Source organism: Gallus gallus, chromosome 4, assembly GCF_016699485.2.
Source record: "Gallus gallus isolate bGalGal1 chromosome 4, bGalGal1.mat.broiler.GRCg7b, whole genome shotgun sequence".
NCBI lineage: Eukaryota > Metazoa > Chordata > Aves > Galliformes > Phasianidae > Gallus > Gallus gallus.
In genome coordinates, this window is record NC_052535.1 from 29,816,395 (window position 1) to 29,837,373 (window position 20,979).

The 20,979-nt window shown below is 36.6% G+C and overlaps 1 protein-coding gene across 14 annotated transcripts in view; it reads right to left on the reverse strand.

The window, feature by feature from the left end:
• The window catches only part of INPP4B (inositol polyphosphate-4-phosphatase type II B), a 287,734-nt gene that overhangs the window by 158,584 nt on the left and 108,171 nt on the right, over positions 1–20,979 (reverse strand). For 12 of the 14 annotated variants that reach the window (XM_040700268.2, XM_025150480.3, XM_025150479.3 and 9 more), the window contains 2 exons: positions 15,030–15,254; positions 13,535–13,579 (listed from right to left, as the gene is read on the reverse strand). The exons of 1 other annotated variant lie outside the window; for it this stretch is intronic. In XM_040700268.2, the coding sequence (XP_040556202.1) occupies positions 13,535–13,579; positions 15,030–15,120 (136 nt within the window). In that variant the 5' untranslated portion in view covers positions 15,121–15,254. The remainder of the gene's footprint in view (positions 1–13,534; positions 13,580–15,029; positions 15,255–20,979) is intronic. One more of the 14 variants, XM_040700267.2, reaches the window with a different exon arrangement.

The window sequence follows — 20,979 nt, forward strand, 5'->3', positions numbered from 1 at the left end:
AAAGACAACAAAGAAAGGAGCGGGAGAGAAATAAAATCACTATTAGACATGCTGCAGAGAGGATATGTACTGATATGGCATACATTGGCTCAAAGTTAAAAGCCATCCACCTTACAGTCAGTAGGGAACATGCAACAGAGAATACTAAAATGAGATCTATCCAGTATTTTCTGCAGTTCATTGAGCAACACTGGAATCCTAGAATTCTGAGGCACAAAAAGAAAAGCCTACCATTTTATAGAGGCTAATTGTTAAGAAAGAGCTAGGGACATTTTATGGAAGTCACTGCCAAACAGGGGTTTCCTCAAGTGCAGCTGACCTTTAACTTTCTAAAGGTGAGTCAAATTATCCTCTCAGCAAGCAAACCTGGTCTTATGAGAAAGCAAGGAAAGCTCTGATAGACACAAAAGGCCAGCTCAGCTTGGTTTATACCATTTTTCCTTTGGGCTTGCACCTGCCACTTGAGGATTAAAGAAAACAAAAACGAACCATCCAGCCTTTTGTTAGTACTTTTCCATAACAGTTACGAGAACAAGGAAATAATTAAATCTAACCTTCATAGAATATCTTAAAGTTTCTTCTTATGCCCAAATTTCCAATGAAATCTCACTGTAAAGTCTGACCTTATCACCATTTGATGGTAAAAGTAGGATAACAATAAAGGTTTCTGCATGAATTAGCACCAGACTTCAATAGCAAGTTGTCAGCAAATCTTTACTTCTAAGTCTCGCTACATTATTGAAGTTACTCTCAATACCTGATAGTACCTGAAGAATTATTTTATTGGATTTACAGAAAAGTATTTAACTAAATACAGCAGGTTGGGCAGACACGAGTCTATTTGAACTGTATCATCTCCGCAGTTGGTCACAAAACTCTGAAATAAAAAAAAGTAACAGCAACCGCAACTGACATAAGGAAGTGCTATCAGGTCATCAGAAATTGCAGATACAGCCATTTTCACCTGAAATTCTAACCTTATACCGCCAACCAATCCTTAAATGTCTGTTCTACTCTATGATTCCATTTTTAGAATACACCACACTTAAAAACTCTGTTTCAAAGGAACTATGAGCGTAAATATTCTCTTCCAGAATCTGGAAAACTAACTATCAAAGTCAAATTTTTCACAATCATCACAAAGGAAGGGTGGCCAGCTCAATTCAATGGATCTCCAGAGATGACAGGAAAAGAGAAACTCTGTAAAAGTAAAATCAATGAAATAAAATAATGCCATAGCTTCTGGGAAGAATCCTACAGCTAAACTCTTGTAAAAAGTACTAGTGCATTCTGAATGGAAGTAAATCCCTCAATTAGTAACAGCTCAATATATGTATGAGACATTTCAAATACATTAACTAGATACAATAAATTCTTCTATCAGCCAATATCACAGGTTTTTATCCCACTGATAACCCTCAAGCAATAAGAAGACAGTGCACTAAGTGACCACTGCCTTAGTGAGCTTAGGAGACCATTGATTTTTTTAGTAGTAAGAAAACCCAGTCAGTAGATCCTTTTCTTCTAAAAAGGCAGCCTAGCAAGATAATCTTGAATTTTGCTGGGTGGAGTTGACTGAAAATAACTGATCTACATAACTCCACTTTGGGAGGACCAGCACAAAGTATCAGAAGACTCTGGGAGCCCCCAGAGCAGAAGGATAAAAGAAATACGACAAAAAACTCATCTATTTGAAGACCAAGTTATTTGTGTTTACTGTGACACTGAGTCACTGCCATTCACAACTATCCTTCAGTCAGAGAAAATACTAAATAAGATTGTCACTAGCAGAAAAGAGTTGCAGTGATCTGGTATTTATCAGTCTGGGCCAGACATATCATCATACCCCTTAAAAATGGCCCAAGTAACACATTTTATTTTAAGTAACTTTTCACAAACGAATGGGATGAGTTTTTCTTATATCCTATCCACAGCCTGGCCAGCTCCACAGCCTCCCACTCAATTAGTGTCCTTTCAGCTAGCAAGATCTCTGACAATATTAGGACTTCCCAAAGAAAGAGGCCATACTCTTTGGACAAGGCGAAACATTACACAGATACGCAATGAGGTACAGGATGTATACTCTATATTTAAATACATCTGTTGAACATCATTGACATATTAATCAAAAATTGATGAAAAAGCAAACATGAAATGAATAATAAGGCTGTTTTCCTAAGACAGTGAAAGTGGGTAACATTACATGAATATACTTCACAGCACAACCTACCATCCAAGGAGGCTGCACACACAGGTCACATTACTTCCCAATACTTTACTATGCTGGCATTAATTTTGCGAAAACTCCACATCAAAACTCAGTGAACTGAAGTGACAGCTTGTATTTACATGCCTGAAGTATATGAATCTACTCAACGTGACCGCTGACTCAGCGAGTAAATGCCTGAATCATCCACTGCCCCGGTGATCCCATCTCTGCTAAGCCTACAAGTGTACAATGGACGTTTAAGGAAGAACTGCACTAGGAATAATTTAGATCAACAATTAAAAAGTTAAGATGGCAAGAAGGAACCATTCCTCCACATAGTAAGCAAAGAAAAAGGAAAGAAAGACAACAAAGGAACCACAATTTGGGGAGCAAGATAAAAAGCTGAAAGGAAGAAATGCTGTAGAATACATTTTCAAACTTGCAGTTATATATTTTGCAAAATGTTGGGGCCTACATATAAGCTGTCTTACCATTTAAAATGCCTTAAATCAGAAAATACTTTAATAGTTATCATTTAACAGTTATTTTCTAAAGAATGAAAGTGAAGAATTGTCTCATTTTCATTGCTGTAGCTGTTCTACAGTTAACACTACAATATTATTCACGAATCACAGTAAATAAATACTTTTCTTCTAGTTGTGCCTATACATCGTTCTTCACATTCCAGTACCACTACTATGTATACAAGCTCTGTGTGCAGTAACCATAAGTTGTGCAAGTAGAGGTTTGATTCTTGAGTTTTGCGATGTGCACATTGTAGTTCTCTCTGCACTGCACAAACATGCTGGCTGTGATCTTCATCCTTCTGTGTGCTCATGCAAAAGGGAATGCCTGGGTACTGTTCACTCATAACTGGGCTACGCTGTAGAACAGTAGCAACTTGATTCATGTTTTCAGTCACAGAAAAAAAAAAAAACTGTCTGAAAATTCTTCATCTGAAACGACAGTTCTGACCAGCTGCTTAACACTGCTCCAAGCACTGAATCCAATGGATCTGGAAGAAATTAATCTGGTAGAGGAATGGGGAGAATGCAGTATCTCCCTGAACTGAAAAACCTCCAGCAGCTGGAACAAACTAGCTGGACAGAAAGAATGAAAGACATTCTCTGCTAAAAGTTGACAGAGTTGTATAAAGCAGGAAGCCAAGGACTACAACAAAAATTGGGAAATGACATTGCCATTGCCATGTTTGTCCATTTTCGTTCACAGAGGAAATAACAGAACACTGGTGAACATCTTATCAGTCTAGGGATTCACACAGTTTGTGTATCAGCCTACACAGTAATTTCTGAGGTAGCTTTTCCTCTAGCCACTGATAGAAACAACACAATTCCCCCATAACTTCTTTCCCTTCCATTTTCCAAACCTAGATGGATTGCAAGGGACTGGCGAGGGACAGGAATAAAACTAGACAATACACCTGTTTTCTCCAGAGCTCACTACTCTGTAAGCACTCCCAACAGAAGATCAAAAGTATCTGAAAAAAAGGAGCATGGAAGAAGGTCATCTCTCACATACACATATATTTACACGAACATACTGTTCAACTTGTTCTTCATTTCATTGGCATTACAGCAGCATTATTATCCCAAAGCAACATAGTTTATAAATAATAATGTACAGTCTGTCTTGACAGGCTAATTAACTGAGGCACAGACAATTCTTTAGTGGGCAAAAGAACATATTGAATAAGAGAACACTACATTCAGACCTGTGCTATATGCAGAAAGCTAAACAGTACTTTTTTGTTGTTGTTTCTGTTTAGTTTTGTTTTTTACCTCTGCCCTGGAGAGAGGTGTAAGGGAAGAAAGCACACAAAGCCACTGCTTCTGCCTTCACTGGACACTGCTAACCAAGACTGCTGAAAAGAAGACTTTCAGCCAGGAACACAAAGGCTTAGGAATAATCCACATTTGGAACAGACAGGACAACTTTGGGCACATGCTTGACTCAGGAGCGTAAAGGCAACTGAAAGAGAAAAGAGAACGGGAGAGAGATGTGTCCTCCGTGTGGCAAAACATGCCTGAAAGCAACCAAGGCAAGCATTGGAGGACTGGTATTAGCCCAGAATGGTGTTAATGAGCAGCTTCTCAGCTAGAGTCTCATAATAAATTGCTACCTAGGGATTAGAAAGAACAGACTCCTACACTGGAAAGAAGTTTCTTCCACAGCAGTTTCCAGCTGTGAACTCCCAGTAAAATCCACAGTACAACACTGAGTACTGGGAAAAGAACGTGTATAGAATAGAAGACTACATTTGGATCATGCATACAAATAAGTCAAGCTCCACTGATTTTTACCTAAGAACGGCTCTAAGATCTCAGCTCCCATCTCTGGGGATGAGAGATTTGTATGAAAATAAAATATGTCTCTCTCCTCTGGAACGTACAGCTGGTTGTTCACTGCAATTAATATATCAGTATAATGAGCAAAAAAATATAAATCATTACCCACCTAATTGGCAGATAAAATAGTACAATTATTTAGTAAACACTCAGAGACAACAGAAGCATGGTCTGCTGGTTAGAAAACACTGTATGCTAGTGGAGATTTGGGATACGTGATCATGCTCAGGAGTTGAGATGCCAGCCATACTCAAATTCATTTGTATAGGAAACGTTAGATCTGGTTGGAATTACCACCATGAATATCGGAAGTGCTGAATGCCAAACAAGCTCTGCCAACTCCAGGTTTTGCAGTACTAGAGAAATTTCAGTTTGTTGCATATTTTGTGTTTTACCCAAAGCCTAGTGCTGGACTACAGCATTAAGTACAGGACTTTGAAATAGTATTCTTCCTTCTCTAATAAAGGAAAATAAAAGCAAAGGTTTAGAGCTTAACTTTGCTCTGCCATTACCAGGAGCAATAACAGGCATTTCCTGAGTGTGGTATTTTTTGAATATGCAAGAGCAGATCTTTTACATACTGCTTCCCTGCCATTCAGCCTAAACAACTCCAGCTATTTATAGAGCTTAAGCATGATAGATGGAAGAGAGTCAGGAAACTGGCTGACTGGATCAACATACAGCTCTCAGGCATTGTATTTTCAGTGGTGAAATGAATGCAATGGTACTTGTGTTAACCCTCATTCTCTGCAACTGACATTTGAGCAGTGCAGTTAACCCACGACTAACTTGTTTGACAGTCTGCTCCCTGAAAGCTCACCACTCACAATCACCATATTCTAGCTTTCTTTGGAACTGTGTGTAAGATGTCTGCCACCTCTATGTTCTCTTAACTTAACCTATACAGTGGCATCAAGGTCACAGAAGCATGCTTCTGGCATTAAGTTATGAAACAGATAAGATGTTATGGAACAGTATTTTAAGAATTCTTTAACTTTTGAAGCTCAGAGTATTTCTATCATACAGTACCACTCTCAGTTATAAAAATATAATTCTTTCCAAAAAGATTACATTTCTCTATGGAGCATACTCGGCATAATTGTACAGAGAACTCTATTCTAATATTCTGTAGTAGTTGCAGGACAGCAAAGCACAGTTTTTGCTATTTCAGATTTTTAGTTATTGCCTTTACATTCTGTCCAAAACAATTCTGATTTTGGCACAACCTATTAATGGTATTTATGCTTTGCCCTGAAGGTGTCTTCATTCCCTGGATAGAGCAATGAGGAAAGAAAAGAAGAAAAAGGCCAGCAACCTAAAAAAACTGCTATACATAACACATTCCAAAATATATTCCTATCAAAGTATGTTTTGATATGAATCTGCAGATGTTCTAAGGATGTAATTTATTTTGGCACTGTTGGCATTTTAGAATGCCACAGAAAGGTTTAAATGTCCTGGAAACAGAGCTAAATATCACTTCTCTCTTCACCTTTTCCCAGTATTGTCATAGCAAGTTTCTAATAAAGAAGAAAATTCGCTATAATTTCCAGTTTCCCCACTATCCTATAAACAGAGTGCCTGCAGGTTTGAGCTCCAGATGAAAAATTAGTAAAGTAGCAAACAGTATGAAGACTTCTTTTTTTCTTTTACCTACGCATTCCCTTATTCTATAAGCTCACAGCGAGTATATAGAACTTAACAGATTCTGTAAATAAAATATATACTGCTCATTTCCAAATTTCTCCATCTTTGCAGAAATGAATTTACAAAAAATATCAGCAATATCACCAGAAGACAAAAGGAAACAAGCGCCAAGTCTCTCACACAGTTCTTAGTCCACCACATCTTTTCTTGTTATAGCAGCATACAGTGCTTACTTTGACATAAGCGTTTATACAGTGCTGTACCAGTTGACAAATGAAACATTACATAGTTTTGATCCCTACTGCACAGTATTACTTTACAATTCTCCAGAGCAATCTTTTTCTGTAATATGTAGTAAAGAAAACGCAGCTGTTCTTTAGCTTTTCCACAGATATATTTTTTCGTGTGCATCCTTACAATACACATTCATAACTGTTGAAGAAAAGAAGTTTCCTTTTGATAATAAAGACATACAATTAAGCAACACAGTGTCCAGCGATTACAGGCCAACCAACTATGTAGTTATAGCCCTGCTGTCCACGAAAAACTGCTAGTGAATACCACCATCCATTTCTTTTTCAAATGATAATGTACAAAGAAACATTAGTTAAGGACTAAAACAAATTGTCATTTATTTCGGTAGAGTGATCTCCTCATGAATTTGACGTCAACACAGAGAATGAAGCATTGCTTCTCTTAATCTCAACTGAAGCAGATTCAGATCTCGGTTGAAAACACTGCTAGTTTTACACCCAGTTCATTTACCATTGTTACAGTCAAAAATCTTCATCTTACCAGATGTTAAGAATTCCAAGACAAGTCTTCCAAATTCATGAAAATAAAATTCTGTACTCATCCAATCCCTGTGAAATACATGTTCAATGCAATATAGAGGCTTTTATATCATGTTGTCAGCTCCAACACTTGTTTTGAGCATTTATACAATATTCCACAAGACATTCAAGCCTTTTTAAAAAAACTTAGTTCAGTCTATTTTATTTCAGTTTTATATTCCACACAGCTGGAAAGAACTAGACTAAAAATATGATTAATGACAAAAATTGAAGTGTCCATAGCAGTATTAAAAACTTCATCATCAACAGAAGATGTGGGCAAAATAATGAAGAATATAAGCTACTTAGTTTGTTCTCAGCAAAGTCCTTCCGAGAATCTCAGATAAGTGAGGCTGCTTGTAATGTCCACAGCACCATGCTGCATCCAATATCACATAGATTTGTGCAGCGCTTTGAATACAATTCCGTTCGTTCAGGGCCTGCAGGGGAGCTTCATTTTCAAGTCAAACCTTACTGTAGGACACGTATTCCAAAGATAAGTACATCTGTAACTAATGTGTTCAAAAAGAGAGGATGACTTTAGTCTTCTATTAATTAAATGTTTTTATTTTCATAGAATTTCTGATCCCTCATACGAGGATTAAAAAGAGTCCACTGGGAGACGTTTTATAACATGGAAGCATTACTGCAATTATTACTATAGGCATATTTAGAGATGTATTTAACAACAGTCATTTGAGAGACAAACATTCAGTAAACACAGTGCATTACTTTTAAATACCTAAAAAGTCAAGAGAGATTATGCTTTGAACAACTACTTCACAATGTTTCTGTTATTATAGACAGATAAAATAAAAACAGAATTGTTTCACATCTGTTTAATCATTACTATTTTGCACAAGAGGCATGAATTAAATGTGAACTGCAAGTCATTTCCTTGCTTTTTGTCTCCCAAATTAACCCAAGCTCTTGAGGAATTATAAGGTGACTAACATCCAGCAGAGAAGCAGACCAGGAAAGACATACGAGGAAATCTCCAGAGAATTCTTTATTAAGTGTTTTGCAGACCAGACTAGAATACCAACTGCAAGAAGTGTCAGCAAGAAGTAAAGAGTCAACTCACAAAAAGGTAGATGCCCACAAGTGGATTTTAAACAGAGTACTTCATACAGCTGCTATCTAGCTCTGGAGATATTTTAAGTCACCAGGTATTTAAGCTTTCAACTGCAAGAGATTCTCAGATACACGAAGGTCAAACTTCTGGGTACATCCCAACCACCCTAGCTTGGACAATGCTCAGCAGCAACGCCTCTATCTCAGGCCCTGTCAAGATTTGCAAACCACACACCTATCTTCATGGTCCCGGGCTGGCAGGAGGTGACAGGGCACAGCTGCTAGTCCATGCTCTGCAAAAAACATCAATGCTTATCTCCTTCACAACAGACCCAGCGGGAAGGCTAAAGGCAAAATGACGCCAGAATCCCTTTGAATTCACTTAAGCAGTAGACCAGAAAGAGGTCAGATGCGGGTGGATCCAGGTTTATTATTCTCTTCACTGCTAACTTAGCAGCTACAAAACACAGAAAGTCACTAAATGCATACAAGTACACATTCCGATCATCCTCTTGAAATCATCCACCTTGATTAAGCACCAAAAAGAAAGCCCTCCACCCCAAAAAAGGTGAAGAGTTACTAGCAGCAGGGATAGAGAGGACAGAATATGAAAGGTAATTTCTATATTTCATATTAAAATTGTCACTGAAATTGGATCAAGGATACAGTCGTCATCCTTTGATGAGACTTCAGAACTCAGGCCCACCCACTTGGTAAAGGGCACTAATAATTAAACAGTCATCCTCAGCTTGTCTTTCAGCCAAGCTCATCCTCAACTTTTTCATGCATGGAAAAAGGGGAAAGTTTCAACTCAGGATGGAAAGTGTCCATTTGAATTTTACTCCTGGCCAACTGTGCTGTAAATATATATTCAGTAACAATTTTCTGCTCTACATTTACATTTTACAAGCACTTGTGCTAATAAGTCTCCCCTAAGAATACACAAAAATAAATAAACAAACCTTCACGTACAAACATGCAGAAAAAAAACATCAGAATATGCACTAATGAGATATTATCCCAGACAATCAAAATTAAATTTTCTTTCTGCTTCCAACTTGCGCCTTGCCCAAGAAACAATTTGTGCTGATATCACAAGTGTCATGTCGATATCACCTGAATCACGCTAAACGCACCATGAAACATTTAATAAGAGAAGTTCCCTAAAACTGCTCTAGTTCAGACAGATAACAACAACTTTAAAAAGTCTAATCTCAACATAATAAGAGATTATTTAGAGATCCTGAGGAATTTCTAGATCAAGCCAACAGACACATTATTGATGTATGCTACAGAACACTTTAAGAGTTAGTTACAAGCCAGTCACTAACAGTAGGCTCTACAGGAGGTCAAAAAAACTGATTGGTAAATTATATGTCAAATCCCTGTCACACATATTCCAGAAAGATTTTAGTTGTAAAGGACATGAACTCAAGCCCAACCCCTCTGCCAGACACAATGAGCTACAGAAGGTTTCCCAGGACTCTGTTGAGTTTTAGCCATCTCCAAGGATGGAGATTCAACAGTCTCTCTGGGCTGTTTTTCTGGGTTCTGATAGAAGTTCAAGTATCTTCAATTGCATTTATTGTCTATCACACTTTCACAGAGTGTGTGAGAAGAATCTGGCTCCTCATCCTTCACTGCTTCCTATCCCCTTCCAGGTATTACACATTACCAACTGTGCATAACTTCTCCAGGCTGTACAGTCCTAGTTTTTTTCTTTCAGCCTCTCCTCATATAAAGGATGCTCCAAGTTCCTCATAAATGTTACTTTTTGCTTCCTAAATGACTTTGTCCAATTATTCAAACATACAATCTATTTCTTACACCTGTGCAGCAGACCTCCCAGAACCATATAGGGCACTGGACAGCAGCAAAAACTAACACTTCAGCTACTGAAACACAAAACAAAAAACAATAATGACTCTTAAGTAATCTTTGCTGTATATACTATTTCTCATTAAATAAAAGTTCAAAATTAAAGCAAAATTGAGACATTGCTGTTTGATGAAAATCAACACTTTTAACAGATGAAACAGAGTAGTTATATAGAATTCACAAAAGTGAAGCTTATTCTTATTAATAGACCCTATGGACTAGGCTAACGTGTATTGACGAAAATATTCTGCAGACACCCTACGTCTACTCAGCCTCTTTGAGAACAACAGTAAGTTTTAGAAAAATCAATTATTTTCCCAAACAAAGTCAGCTTCCTGGGAGGTAGGGAAATGCTGGAAGACAATAGCAATGCCAGGAGTACCATTCAAATCTTTGTAGGTAAGGAAGTCTACAGAGTTTTCTGTAAGAACAAAGGAATACTTCAGCTTGAGCGGGCTTGTTGCTCTCTGTGTATAAACATCTGCAATAGAAATGATTCTCAGTAAGGGTCTAAATAGCCCTCTTCATCCAGAAGAGCTTCCTAGAATCACAAACTAATCACCTGTGGTCATTTCACTCACTACATATCAGATAAGCACAAGGCCATCAGGTCATAGAAGAGTTGTAACTGCAGCTGTGTTAGTCATTGAATGGGAGAATGGACTGACTGCCAGCCTCCTCTGGGAAGATGTTGTCACAGATGTTCTTTCACTAGAGAACTTGCTAGGTAAGGTAAACCACCATCATCTCCCCTCTCCAGCTCAGTCATCAAATCATACACATCTTTCCCACCCATACTATTCCATCATTAAGGCACCCTAAAGATTAAAGGTGTAATAGACCACACACATGCACACCGCCACCCTCCAAATCAAGGCTCAATTCATGAGACATAAGAGGTCTACATGGAAGTCATGCCTGGAAATCTGAAGAGTCACTTGAGAGAATGTGGTTCAAAAATTGAGCTGGAAAGAGTACATAGGCAAGAAAAACAGAAGGAAATATGCAAAATAGGTGATATATTTTTGAGAAAAAGGAGGAAGATAAAAATAATGAGCAAAAAAGAGCAGTGGCGTGCGCTGAAAATAACTTCTCTTTAGTTTAATGATTCTTAATCCTACATTCCAATGAACTACTTTTAAAATACCCTGGAAACAAGTTTTCAGTTATGTCAGAATAATTTAAAAGTTTATGTCACATTCACTGGAACACCTAATACTTCAGAAAGCAAGCATTAAGCTTATAAAAACACAGGGTAGCTACTGAGTTGTTTTTTTGTTGTTGATTTTTTAAATACCTAAGTAACAAATTAACACACCCAATTTTGACATAACCAAATATCTACCTATATCAACAAATTCTTCAATAACTCTGGAACTCTTTTCCTAAGTAATTCTCAGTAAAACTTATAGGTTGCCATAAAGGTTTCTGATTGCTTCAAGCATTCTAGCTCAGGATCTGGAATCAGTTCAGGCAAAGCAGGGTGAGCACCCATATCAGTAAGAATTAAGGTAGATTAACCCATGCTTAGACTGATCTCCTGTAATTATTCATCTTCAAGTCCTCCACCTCTTCAGGGACGGAGTTCATACTCAACCTCCCAGAAAACTTCACATCTTTTAACGGACAAACAAACCTTATCTCTTTGAATTTTTAGAGAGAAAAGAATCTGAAAAAACAGGAGTCAACATTTATGAAGCCTACAAGAAAAGTGTCAGGCAGGCCAAAATTACCATTTTCCGTATCAAGAAGAAATTGAGTTTACTGAAAAGACTAGCAAGATTTGAGAAAGGAATAAGTTTCATTTTCCCATAGCCATATAAATGCGTTGATTTGATACATTTCAGAATTTGAACATGTCTAACAGAAGTTAATCCTATTATCTGCGGCACCACTTCAGAACTAAGTTGATAAAACTCTGTCTTTCAGAATGGTTACATTCCATAAAAACCTTTCAAGTGTTAAATAGCTTTTCAAATTCAGGTATCTACAATTTCTCTCTAAGTAGATTAGCCATAGCTATTCAGAATTTATCTCTAGATGCATTTATATCAAAACACAACAGTCACGACCTTTGTTCTATCAAATTTAAAAGAAAATGTTCTCCTTAGTCACAGCCCTGATTGGTACACATTTGTATTTACAAGATCATCATCTATTTTTCCCTGGTAGATCAAGGGGAAAAAAAAAAAAGCTTAAAAGCAGAAGTGTCCAAAACAAAAGAGATTTAAACTACACAGAGCTGCAGAATACTACCGGAAACATCCTCATAGTATAAATGACTCATATTAGGAAGTCTGCTGTTTCCATCATACTGGAATACGCTCCATCATCATGATCTACCCAACATTCCTGGTTTGTCACATACTCTGACCAACTTCAAAGCAAATAAACATCACTGCACTTAAGCTCACCATGGTGAATAATTGTTACATAGCAAGGTGTTATACAGAACTTTAATCTTTATAACCTGCACAGAAATTAAATTTACACAAGTTCTAAGTATTAAGAAGCAAGGCATGCCAACAAGTTGCAAGAATCGCCATGACCACTTCCATGAAGAATTACCTCTTACAAACAAAAACTAAATAGAGAACACGGCAAAAATGAGTCATGCTATACTAGGTATATAATGGGTTGTCAACCACAATACATTGTCATATAGAGAATAGATGTCATGTATATTTCTCTACTTAAATTCTACATATATCTCTCTATAATATATTCTTATATAATCTCTGTATATAATATATAAATCAACAGAAAAATCATAAATATGAAAGATTTTATGTATAATATACAAAAATGAATGTTCTCCTTGTATCATATTTATATATACTTATTTCGTTATGTAATACAAATATCATACAGGGAGAATTTTTCAAATTGCGAGCAGCAGCCAGAACATTAGTTCAATAGCTTTCCAAGTTTCACTACTGAGGATTTTTTGAGCCTTGCATATTCAGTGATACAATTAGCACAGACTGATATTTAAAGATTGTGACAGAATGAGGCAATGCAAAGTAAGACAACTCCTACCCTATAAGGATAGAAGGATAGATTTCTGAATTCATTTTATTAAGTTGTTGGTTTTGTTGTTGTTGTTGTTGTTCTTTGTTGTTTTGTTTTTTTTTGTTTGTTTGTTTGTTTTTAAAGAATACATGCTAAAAGATGGCTTAATATAGTGAATACTGTAGGTTTGCAAGCCAAGCTGGCATAATGCATTACGCGAAGGTTGGAGGGAGAGGTGAAATAATGAAAAGGACAAATAGAGAATGTTGTAATTGTCAGCTGGAATGGGACAGCCTTATACATATCTTCAGTTATTTCAATAAATTAAGAACATAAAGCCAAGATTTTGAAGACACATGCACAGGCAGATCTCTGGTCTAAATGAACTACAGTTCTTTTGTTTACTTATTTTTCTATAAATAATATGTAATACTAGATAACATCATATACACAAATTCTTCACACATGCATATAGGCACACACTGCAACTCCAAGAAGACAAAACTCTATCTTACCAAGACTGAACTCCAGCTTTGGCTCATTTGCAATTCTCTGAATACCTTTTAAAGTTAAGAAAAAGTAAAAAATAGTTAGAAATAATTTGATTTCAATATCTGGGGGTTTGTGTGTGTGTGTTTGTTGTTTTTTTTTTTTTTAATACAGTCTAAAAGTTTCACATGCCTAACTCATACCACACCAAATATCTGCCATGACGAGTGGAGTAACACCTTACATTAAAAACTCAGTGAAAGAAATCTTTGCATGAAATATTTGTCCAAAAAAAAAGAAAAAAGAAAAAAGAAAAAGAAAAAAGATGTTTCTTTCTAAAACATTTCACTGCTGAGACAAAACTAAGAAAAAAATCATGGACGGGTACACATAAGATTCTATCACAACAGCTATCTACAGATTTAATATTTTTCAGACATATATAACATTTTTTTTTAAGTGAGTTTACCACTGCATTAAAAAATAGAAACAAAAAGCATATCGTGTCAAAGTATATAAATCACATTAATCTAATAAAGCATACTGCTGTGTTACACATAAACTGTAAAACAACAAAAAACTGTACTCCTTAATAGGAAATACCACTACATTTTTTCATATGCTGAGGACAAGAAAGAGTATTTTAGTTACTTTCATTTTGGAATTCTACTGCATATTTAACAGGAAGGGGCTAGAGATGATAAAGGAGCGAACCACAGAACTGCAACTAGAGAAACACAGGAAGGATGGTTAAATAATATTTGGTTGTTCACCCTCTGTGGGAAATAATTGGATCGTAACTACAGTATTGATTAAACTTGTAGAAATGAAACTGTCTCACATTGACATTCATGTATTGTCTCATCATCATCTTGTCATCATCATCAAATGATCGTATGTTGTATTCACAAATACCAAACAAACTGGTCAGATTCAACTTCAGAGTTCAACTTCATCACCAGCACAATCAGCATATTGGAACATTTTTATGAGTATTCTAGATACAGACTTGATTGATAGATCAGACAACTGAAATTCATGGCATAGAAATACAACATGGTTCAGGCCCCTGTGAAACAAACACAGCTCAAAATATGGCTAGATGCTTTCAAACTCCAAAGTGCTTTATATCACAAAGTACACTTCTCTGACACTAATTTAAGTATCACTAAAGCTTAAAGTTATCAAAATAATGAGATTATGTCTTACAACAAGTCCCCACGTTCATGTAGGACAAAAGAAGAATAGAATATTTAACCTTCACAAAGAAAATAGATTAGAGAAAAATGCTAGAAACATAATAACCATGTATGTTTCCCTGAAGATTGTCTGAATAACTGAAAATGTAACAGGTAACGATAGTTAAAGATGACTTTTATCAGTTTGCACCATCTACAACTGCACGTTGTCAACCAACAAATTAAACAGCATTATGTATACTGTTTGAGACATGATCTGTAGTACTACAAATTCTGGTGCATTTTAACTGTACCACTCAATAAAATGAGTATATGCACTTACTCGTAAGCTGTGGCTCTCCTAGACTGTCTATTTGTGATGAAGGGAGAAACTGTTGTGCTTCATCTGATGCTCTCTCCTCTTTGATCTCCATGATCAACCTCCAGGCTGATGAATTTTATTCCTCAATCTTTGAGTTTGCCTCTCCCAGTGCCACAGCCCAAGATTCACAATCTGCTTTTGATGCAGCTTCGGGGTAAAGATCTGGTCCTCCACTCTGAAATTCAGCTATCAGAAAACATTAACACTGATTTTAGCAATTCTTTCTCAGACAATGGGTCACAACAAAATTCATACCATGCACCATTAAAACCACTGTTTCTTCTGTCACAGACCCATGCACCCCATTTAACTCTTGAATCAAACCCCTATTCTTACATACTCAGTGCAGTACAAAGCTTATCCATGGAGTGCTTTCAAAAGCAATTAAAATATTGCTAAACGAGGTGGCAGAATCAAATTGAAATGGGAAGCTCTTTTTCAGTACAGATTCTGCAGCTCAGCAGGTACCTATCAGAACTGCTAACTTAAAGTGGAATTTGATTTAGCAGGGGCAGCAGACACATAGAGGCAGTGGGATTTAACAGAATGTGTTCATCAGTTCTTCTATATGAGCTGACCTTTACGCTCAGTGTTTTATTCATCTTTGGCAGAGTACTGCTCATCAATACACAGAGATAATTTAGCATGACATAGTTCCTCTGGTAAGATCCACCAAGTTGTGCATGAGAGTTTCTGCTGTCATTACTATCCAAGTCTTTTACTGCTTTGCCTGAAGTCTGATTGTTTAATGATCAGGTTTTCCAAGGACAAATGAAAAGAGGAATTAAGTAAGTTGAAGCTCCTACAGAAATGCAGGTAAGCAGCAAGGGTCAGTCATTTGATTTGAATTAGCACAGAAAGAATAAGCAACTCTTAAGCATTTGAAATTCTGTGACACAGACAACTTCACAAAGTCACAAATTCCATGTGACATTTTCTGCTATACACACAATTAAGAATGAACTGGGAAAGAAACAACAATTAATGCTTCTTTAAAAGATGCTACCGACTGACTCAGAAACACAAAAGTCTATCAAGTACCTGTGTTACTACATTTAATTAAAACTTAATAATTTGGTCAAAATCATTTTGACCTGAATGCACCATAAATAATACTGCTGGATGAAACAAAACATTTATGTGCTTTCATAATTAGCTCAAAGCCAAACAACATAAAGAACTTTCCCATATACAAAGTGAACTTATTTCCCTTTCCCTAACTTGAGCATCTAACCTTGGGCACTTACCCACATATGTTATTCTAAACCTATTTGCACTTCATAAAATGAGCATCTGTCACTTACAATTAACTATGCTTTTATTGTTACGGAGGACAAAAGATGCAAACCTCAAGTATGCAAGTCTCTTAAAATGGTATTGGCACAAATCCCAGCAGAGGTGGAACAAGTATTTTTGTCTGGTACTGGAACTAAGGAAATGTAAAATATGTGGCTGCAGCTGCTGATAAGATTTCTAGACCAGTAGGACTACAGAGCTCACAGGGAACAAGAGGGAAGAGGAGAAGGAACTAGTAAAACATCCTTCTGCTTTCCCAGGTAATTTAAGAAGAGCTAGTAAGAGCTCAGAATCTTGCCTCTAGCCCCAGAGAGTCTGTGAAACAATGTATTCAGCTCTTATGACAAGAACATTCACAATCTGGGGGAGATGCAGATGTTCGGCTTATTCCTGTTTACACACTAGATGTACCTGCCTTGAGTGACCAAACCTGAACAAGCTGATGTTTACTGTTTGTGGAAGATGAGCCTAGACACAGAAATTTCATCTATAATGGCATGTGTGATTTGCTAAGGTATCTGAGACGCCCTAATCAAAATTTACCATCATTCATTCTAATTAAAAAAGTATATTTCCAGGCACACAAAACCCATCCAGCCTTTAAAATCACAGGCACTTTTTAATAGAAGTGGTTTGGATATCCACCACGCCTTAGCTAAAACTGTCCAACAAACAAGCAAATGCTTTACAACCAAAATTCAAATATGCTGCTGAGGTGTTCTTTTCTCTCTGCTCTTTATTTACAAACGTAAACGGGAACAGTGACTTTGCCTCAAAACATTCTGCCACTAGCTAAATAAAAAACATCTGCTTTAGGGGGAAATCAATGTTTTGCAATTGAAATCATTCTATTTATACTTATCTCTCAGCAGTGGAAATCAGACTGCCAAGCACAAAAGGCATGCTGATTCATACTTAATATGCATGTAACCAGAAATTGATAGTGAAATGCAGTAGGAGTGGACATAATTCAGCACATTCTGACCTAACAGGTGCCAGTTTTGAGATCTGGAAATCCATTCTAAGCTAATCACTTCAAAACTCTACAGTGTGCTATATTAAGGTCTCTGGAATACTCAGAACTGAGTTCAATTCTGAAAAGCATATAAAACGTCTCCAAAAATATTAATCTCTGCCAACGTAGGAAGTTTTATTCTGCAGAACATGCAGCTGGTAAGAAACAGTTTATACACAGAGAAATACAGACACTGTCTTCATCATTTTCTAAATGTACGTTGGCAAAAATGTCTGTGGCAGTAAGAAGAGGTTTACTCATACAATAAATCATCATGTTGACTATTACTTCAAATTTGATATAAAAAATTTTTGCTCAGATACCTGAAGTCGGGTTGCAGCAGGAAGGCAAAACTTAGCAGCAATGAGTCTTTCTGAAAAACAAACTGTATATTGACAAATCTTCACATCGAGTGAAGGACTCAAGGAGGGAGCGAACATATTGATAGAATCATATTTGTACTCAAACATCCTACACCAGAGGATTTCATGGGTGAGCAAAAAATAAATCAAAACAAAACCTCTGTACTTGCAACTACAGGGTTTCTGCAGAAAATACAAAAGAATTTTGTGTTATGCTCTGTTATTGCTGATATCAGTGTTTACCGTTGACTTCAATGAGGCCAGTTCTCTATCTGGTGCGCATTCCTACTTTTATTGTTAAGACATAAGTTCTGAATGCAAGATTTAGGGAGACAATACCACTATCAGTATTTTGCATCCACTTGGGAATCTCCAGAAGCCGAATGGTTATTTTCATCTCAGTGATGGACATCTGAGATTATTTATTTATTAAGTTCATTGACATAAATCCAAGAAAAAAATCTTCCTTTACACATGAACACAATGGTTTTCTTTCAGAACGCCTTCTTTTCCTTTGGTGAAACAAAGGAGCGACCCTTCCAAACAAACACTTCACAGCCCATAGTTTAAATGAAAATTGTATGTATATCTACCTTTACATTTTTCTTCTTGATCAAAGAAAGGTTTACAGAGCTACAGGAACCAACATATACCTTATGATAGCTTGAATAAACTCATAAAATAAATGAACTGTGATTCAGTCATTTAGTCTCAGACACTGAGACGCTGACATAACCTGCAGAAATCTGACAGCATTCATACTGATGGTAGAATTGTACAGTGCTAATTGGAATCATTTTATAAATTGGCACTATACAAAGCTTTGTCCTCAGCTTTTCCTAGGATATCTCATTTGTTTCACAAAAACTAGCAGAGTGCTTAAATGCAAGATAACTGCTAGGATACTATATTAACACAAGAGTAAATCTAAAAGTATGTCAAGTCAGACGTATTCTTCATACTTCCCATTAAACTCTAGACCACAGCTGCAATAAATAACTGGATATCAAACTGTTTCTTCTCACATTTCTACTGTGTCAAATTGAGCTCGTCAGTTGAAAATCAGCTAACCAGCCTCATGGGAAAAGGGAAGGGGAGGAGGAAGCATCACTAATTCTAGTGCATGGCATTGATGCCCAGCATTAGCACTGATATTTGTATAAGACACTGAACCAAGCCAATACCCAAGGTGCCATTTGTGACATCTACAGAAACAGGTTCTGTAGCAGGGCTCTGTGTTTGTTCTACAACAGGTGGAGGTGGTACTTGTGACTTTACAAACATGCATCCACTTGGCCAGCAATAATGTTTTGCTGCACACACATTATTAAGCAAAGTTTTGTAGTCCAGAAACTTCCCAGCTTTCACACTGTATAATAACCTTCAAACTTCTCTTGACTTCCTGTCCCTTGATACAGAGTGGACAGAAATAGAGCCACCACATACACTGATGTCATGGAAAGCTAATCTGCTCCTGCAGCTATACTGCTTCTATTCCTTACTTCGTTAACAGAGACTCCTGTTAGGGTCAGGAAGCAGATAGAGGGGAAAAAAAAAAGTCTTAAGACAGCCTTTTCTGATATAGACTCTGCACCAATAACTCTTCCTGAAGCTTGACCTCAGCAGAGCTTCTCCAGCTGAAGCCAGTATATAAAATTACGGTCCCTTAGGACTTCTGCAGCTCAAATACAGAATTCAACCTCTCTGCTCAAACAAATTCTGTCAAATAACAAAATAACACACAGAAAAGCTGAAATATCCCTAACGTACTGAAAAGTCTCTTCTACTCTAACTCAGCCCTCTGAAGCCAGAAGTATATTTTGGTATTCATTTCATCAGCCTAAAATAATTTCTTGAATTATTATATTCGTGTTATAATTAAACTCAAATTTCCCCAAACTTCCAATTTAACACTAGCAACTGCCTCTTTCCTTTGCAAACACTTGGAAAAAAATTTTCTTGTTAAAAGTGCCTTACTGTTTTTTCACATGTACTTCATTGTAATCAAAACTCTTAATCAGAAATGCAGGTTTCTAGGAAAATTGAAGCAACTGAGTAACCCCCCCCCCCCCCCCCCAAAAAAAAAAAGATACAGTTACTGGGAATTGACCCTTGTCTTTCAAAAGACTGCAATTAATAGACTTTTAAAAATCTTTTAAAAATAAAGTAGAATACATTAAGGGGGAAATACTGCTTGCTAAAACTTCTTTGATTCGGTATTAATTTTCAGGGTTTTTTTCCTTAAGAAGGCTGTATTGCTCTATTATACCAAATATGTAAAAGTATCAGAAAGACTGATAAAGACTGATAAAGGAGAGTTAAACATAATTTTATATTTATAACAGAGAACAAAATTAATTACTGCTAGTATTTGAATTAAAACATGTACAAAGCATCTGATCAGTGACCATGACGACAGCCCTTCCTTTTCTAGAGGGTTTTTTCCCCTCCTATGCCAATATGCATACGTAGAGAGTTTAAGAAGGTTAAAAGGTTCTCTCTCCCTGTTCACCCACACTAGCAAAATGTGTGTTTTCAGCAGCGAGAAATGGTTGGGAATATCAACGAACCATTGTCACTCTAAAATACAAAGCACTGTCACAGCTAACCAGAATATGCTGTAATAAAAGCAGAACGAAGCTTTGATACGTAAATTATATCTGCAGGATATTTCTAATACAGACATCAGAGGCATTTAATTCACAAAGCTGACTGAATTCAATATGCTGGTGCATTTCATGTTCAAATTAGTATTGATGAAATCATCCCATGGTTACTCATGATGCTATGCTCATCTTCCTTTGAAACTTAAATTCTCAATCAAAGATAAGGAAATTAATTAAGAATTTTATCTTCCATGGTTGGGCTTTTGTTTTTCTTTTATTTTATTTTGCAATTCTGAAATAAACTTCTGGGAATTACCATTATCATCTGCAATTAACTCCCCACAGAAACTCACAAAAAAGATTGAAGTATCTGAAATAAATATGGCACGATACAAAGCTTTGTTTCCTCAGGTTGTCTACTGCACTATAATAATTTGCTTCTTTTAATACCAGCAGGCTTTAACACATGCCCTGCCCTTTCACTGTATTTCACACAAGTATTTAAGCACCACAATGAAGTAATGAAGCATTCACTGACTGCTAGATACAGCTTTTGCATGGAAATGGATTGTTTTTGCAAAAAGGATGTCTATCACACCCCCGGCTGAACCATCGCTCCACTTCAGATGAGA